The sequence below is a fragment of the Pyxicephalus adspersus genome, chromosome 2 (assembly GCF_032062135.1).
Source record: "Pyxicephalus adspersus chromosome 2, UCB_Pads_2.0, whole genome shotgun sequence".
NCBI lineage: Eukaryota > Metazoa > Chordata > Amphibia > Anura > Pyxicephalidae > Pyxicephalus > Pyxicephalus adspersus.
In genome coordinates, this window is record NC_092859.1 from 64,127,917 (window position 1) to 64,133,188 (window position 5,272).

Below are 5,272 nucleotides of genomic sequence, written 5' to 3' on the forward strand. Positions count from 1 at the left end.
CAAATCAACTCCAGGCCTTTTATCTGCTTAATTGATAATGACATACCGAAGGAATTGCCCACTCCAGCTCATGAAAGAACCACTAAAATTACCGGCTCCTGAGCACGCATGCGCGGAGAGCCTGTTGTCAATCAAAGAGGAGGAGCCTCCCCATAGTAACGTCATAACGGCATAACCCCACCGATTCTGCCATCGCAGATCTGAGCCTGTGAAACACAGCCCCCCCCCCCCACTTCCCTGAGCCAGGGATTTGCAAGGGGGTTGTGGTCCGCGGATCTGGCCGATGTGTCCCCCCAGCGGGGTCTTTTTCCTGACCCATACACGGGGGTACACCGGCCAGAGCCGCGGACCACTGGTTGGCGACCGCTGATGTACAGAACCAAAATTAGAAAAAAGTTATCTCTGTCCAAATATTTATGGACCTAACTGTAAATATACTTTTTTATTTTCCTTTTTTTTTTTTTTTTTAACTATTTGGTATATCGGTATGAACTATAATCACACACATTGCAGCAAATTATAAGTGAATCTGCCAAGATTTGGATCTTAGTGTATATAACTTTCTTGCGCTCTTTGTCTTCCACAGTTTACCCATCTCAGGAGCCAGGCTGGTTGGAAGGGATGCTGAATGGAAAGACTGGACTTATCCCTGAAAACTATGTGGAATTCTTATAGCTTTATACCCTGCCATCAGCGCTAAGCTTTACATGGTATCCATGACAACTGCTGACGAAGTGTTGAAGATTGTTTCTCTTTACCTTTATGAATTACAGGGCGAAGCATCTCTAATTGCCTGTTGCAGTGAATATGTTTGAAATGTTTTATGGTGGTGAGATGTATACAGTAATGAAGAGATTTTGATTTTTTTTTTGTAGGGGACCATTTTATTTTGCTGTTGTTTTACTGCTATAATTCACTGTATTTTGTAACCACTAAATTTTTCTATACCTATACTGTACCAAACTGGACTAAATGGTAAATTCCCATAGGAAGATATGATAACAGTATATCAATCACCCAATGAAAGACCACTCAATATTGGTTTCCACATTATTTTTTAAATATTTTAGGTTTAAAACATAAATTAACAGGTACGGGAGTCCCCCAGAAAGTTTCTCAGGAGCTCCCAATAATAGGTGTAAACTGAAAACTTCTAATGCTCCTTTATTTAGAGTTGTTGATGTTTCTGATTGTTTATATAGTGATTTTAAATTTCTATGTTCCACACCCTTTTCTGATGTCATATGATGCTCTGCTTTCTTTTTATCATCAGACTTTTTCCAGTAATCCTGCATGATGTAGACAACTTTGACCACATCACCCTACCATGCATATGTTATTGGTGCAGGGTGCAGTGCTAGGAGAAGGTCCATGTTGCCTCGCACTTTTCTCAGTCTTCAGGTTGACTGAGACTGGGCTGATAACAGAGGACACTGATGGGTGGGAAGCTTTGGTTTGAAGGTTTAAAAAACAACAAAAAAAGATGGGGGGGTATATTAAAGGTAAACAAATGCCCAGTTGGAAAGCCTTTAGAATAGTGTGTATAGGTAGTTGATATAATAATTTTAAGGTTCCTTGTAACATATGGTGAGCATGTCCTAGTAAAACATTAAAGAAAGGAGCATCTGAAAAGACATGCTACAGTGTTCTTTAAAAATTTTATACAATCATAGATAAAAATTATTTTAGGAAGGACAAAATAAATTACATATTTTTTTTATTAGGGCAACTATGCACCATGCATTCCTACAGTGCATAGTGCATTATCCTAGTAAACCAATTACAGATCGTTGTGCAAGAAGTCGTGACTATAAAGGGTCCCATACTCTGTTTTATTGACTAAGTCTGTTAATATTGGAATCAAAATATAACCTTTGGTGTTTGGTGAATTGAAACATTTTTTCTTCACTATGCCTATATATAGGATGTTCAGCCCAATGTATAATGCAAAAAATGTCTATTGCCCATCCCTGACAGTGATCAGGCACTGAATTACCAAAATGGAAAAAGGATTTTTCCATTTACATACCTTTAAGTGTATGCATGCATTGTCATGTCAGATGACTCCCAATTTTAACATTTTACAAGAGCTACAAACATTTGTAGTTCTAATCAGGTTTTATAATGTTTTGATTAAAAAAAAATGTATATGTGTATGTGTGGATTAATTGCTTCATATTCATACATTTTTAGGTTAGTGCATTTTTTAACAGCAGGCTTAGTGATATGGCACCCTAAAATCAAGGTTGGCCAGGATCTGAATGGGACCTATTTAGGGTTAGAGACTCTCTGCCATCTGCCATGTACCAGCTCCCAGGCATTGCAGCTAGTCACTCAGGCTTCTATGATATATGGAGGGAAGGGAAAGAGAGACACATGCTGCCACATACACATAAGAGCTATAGAGTAAAGGAAGGGGAACATATGTAGAAGTAATAAACCCAACTAGTCTATTTTATCCACTGGAATACATCTAAGCCACTGCCGTTTTAGAAAACACTTAAATTACCAATGTTTGTGTCATGAATTTCAAACTGAGCACTGATTATCATTGCTAAAAAGGTCTCTTTCTTGATTAAGAAGAGACAATAGAGAAAATATACAATTAAATTATTTAAAAGTTTTACAGTTACTTTGCTTTTCAGTTGCATTATATTTTAGTGTAAGGCATTTGTTTCTGCTTCCAGAATAAAACCTGTTATAAGTTGCATTGTGTTGAAATTGAGGCTGTTTTTCATCCCTTTTTTGACTTTTACGTTTTTTTTAATTACTTGAGTTTATAAATTGCTGTATATTTTATTTTTCAAATATGTTGTTGTAAATAAAGATTTACGTGAAGTATTGTGAGGTAAAGTTTTATATTTCATATTTTGTGCACTAATTCCAATCACTAGGGTAACTTTCAGTTTTCTAAACGTTTTTATAGCCATAAAGGTATTGTAGATCTACAAGAAATATATATAAATCAGACTGGTAAAAAATGTAAGCAGGCTGAAATTATATAAGAAAAGACTGGACTGTGCATATTTTGTACCTTGCAGTCATCTGATCTTTTGTGTATATGAAATGTATGTAAACACTACATCATTCCAATTTCAACCAATATTTACACAATTCACACAATTAAAAAAGGGACTTTTTCTGACAAGTATGGCAGCTGCTACTGATGGTTTCCATGACAAAAATTCTGATATGGAGGATAAGGATGACAGCCAAAGAACTTACAGGTTTCAAAATAGGTTAGCCATACCATATTACAATTCTATCGTAAGGCACAAGTAGACTAAATACAGCAATGCAGACATTAGACTTGATTTTTTAAAACTCTCCAGGACTGTAGAAGATAGACTATCATAAGGGAACCTGGGTATACAGCAAACCTGGAACAGATTTCTCATAAACATTTCCTATTTTTTAGCAAATGTTTTTAGTCATTCACCAAATCCATTTCAGGTTTATCCCATGATAATAAATCTTCTTCAGTCTTGGTGAGTTTCATTAAATCAGGCCCACTTTGTAGAACTAGTAACTTTCCCTTTTAGAAGATATTTAAAGATTGTAATTAAGTCCACAAAAAGAGTTCCCAAAAGACATGAAGCCAATGGGTTTTTTTCTGCATCAAGGCAGCATTGAGTTTTTACGTGAACGTTGTTTATTTGTGTGTAGGATCCTTGATGAAATAGTTGTGCAACCCGTTATAATAAAAATAGGTACCGGTAAATGTCATCCTTGCCTTGGTAGTGGCCAGAGATTTGAGCATATATCTAAAACTATATTGTACATGCACCCATTTTATAATATTATTGCTGACTAAATTTTTTTGCATCAATTGTAGTTAAAGGGATCTTTATGATGTTTTGATGTATGGTATTTTTGATATATGGAATAGCTTACATTAGTTATACCTTTAATTAAAATTGTGTTTTCTACATTGCTCTTTTTGGTATTTTGTTTACCTTGATATACTGTGTCTTTGTAAGTGTTGCTTGCAGAAAACAATGTTCCTTCATTGACAATATACTAAGGAGGAGTAAGTTAAACTCATCTAAGCATCCCTTTTTATTATTTTTGCAATTTATGCTTCTCTTTTTTCATAGTATTCCAATGTGGCATTAGGAAAAATGGTGTGTTGGAAGTTGCATGTGCTTAGGCTTTTACATGGTATGACTGCAGCCCTCTGTCCTAAAAGTTGGGGATGTAGGTATTTTTAGATTTGGACAGGGAACACAATGCCTTATTTATTTGTTATGTTTTGTATTTATGACTGATAAAAACTAGGTATTCGATATTTTAGAAAAAAAATAGTCTGGAGTACCTTTTTTCCAGCACACACAATTTGTTCACAGTTTTTGTGAAAGTAAATAACTTTACTTAAGAATATATTATATAGAATAACTTTACTTAAAGAATATATTTCCAGTTAATAACATTTTCTACTGTGGCATGGTGTATAATATTTTATCTGGCATTAGTCAATCCTTCACCTTGATTACTAAAGTACTTATTTTTACCAGGTGATCGCCAGAACATCTGCTGTAGTTGTGCTGTGGACACAAAACACATAAACTTGTGCAATTACTAAAGTGCTATGGAATCCCAATGTTTTCTCCTTTTCTGCAGTTCACTATATCTTACAAAAACCCAGTGCCAAAGTTTGTTTGTGGTACACTAACATATGCCTGTAGTGTATTTAATTTCTGATGCCTCTCTGTTCACCCAGTTGTCAAAGATATCTGACTGGTGAAAACCAGATATATACTTTGTCACTGTTAGGCTTACATGTTTTAAGTGAATGTACCTATAGAAGCAATTACTTCAAATGTTCTGGGTTTACAAACATTATGTAATTTTACTAAACCTCTCAAAATAAAAAATATATCTAAAAGCTATGTGTGTCCCATTCTCTAAAATATTTACACATCTCTTTTTTTTTTTTCTTATTTGTCTTCGCTAAATTTAGGTTGGGTTCACACTGTTGCATTGCACTAACATGCAAAAAACTACAGTGTGACGAACGCCCTCTCAGACCACACCCCTGCGCATAGACTTTCCAGCACGCTCAGCAACAGTCCACGCACCAGCAGGCTGAAGAGGGGCCGTCATGGGGCAAGGTTAACCACTCTGGTAACCTTTGCCACACACACCATCACAGGTAGACTGCCACCACGTGCTTAGGTGGAAGCACACCCCATTACTCTTGACAACCGCAGTTATGCTTCTGCTTCTTTATTGTCACCTGCTGTCACTCTAGACAAGGATGTTTTAGAAATCA

General features: G+C 35.8%; 1 protein-coding gene across 2 annotated transcripts in view; it reads left to right on the plus strand.

Annotated features, from left to right (window-relative positions):
* The window catches only part of ARHGAP26 (Rho GTPase activating protein 26), a 405,537-nt gene extending 400,648 nt beyond the window's left edge, over positions 1 to 4,889 (plus strand). For both annotated transcript variants that reach the window (XM_072400904.1, XM_072400903.1), the window contains one exon: positions 587 to 4,889. In XM_072400904.1, coding sequence (XP_072257005.1) covers positions 587 to 675 — 89 coding nt within the window. In that variant the 3' untranslated portion in view covers positions 676 to 4,889. The remainder of the gene's footprint in view (positions 1 to 586) is intronic.
* The last annotated feature ends 383 nt before the right edge of the window (positions 4,890 to 5,272 follow it).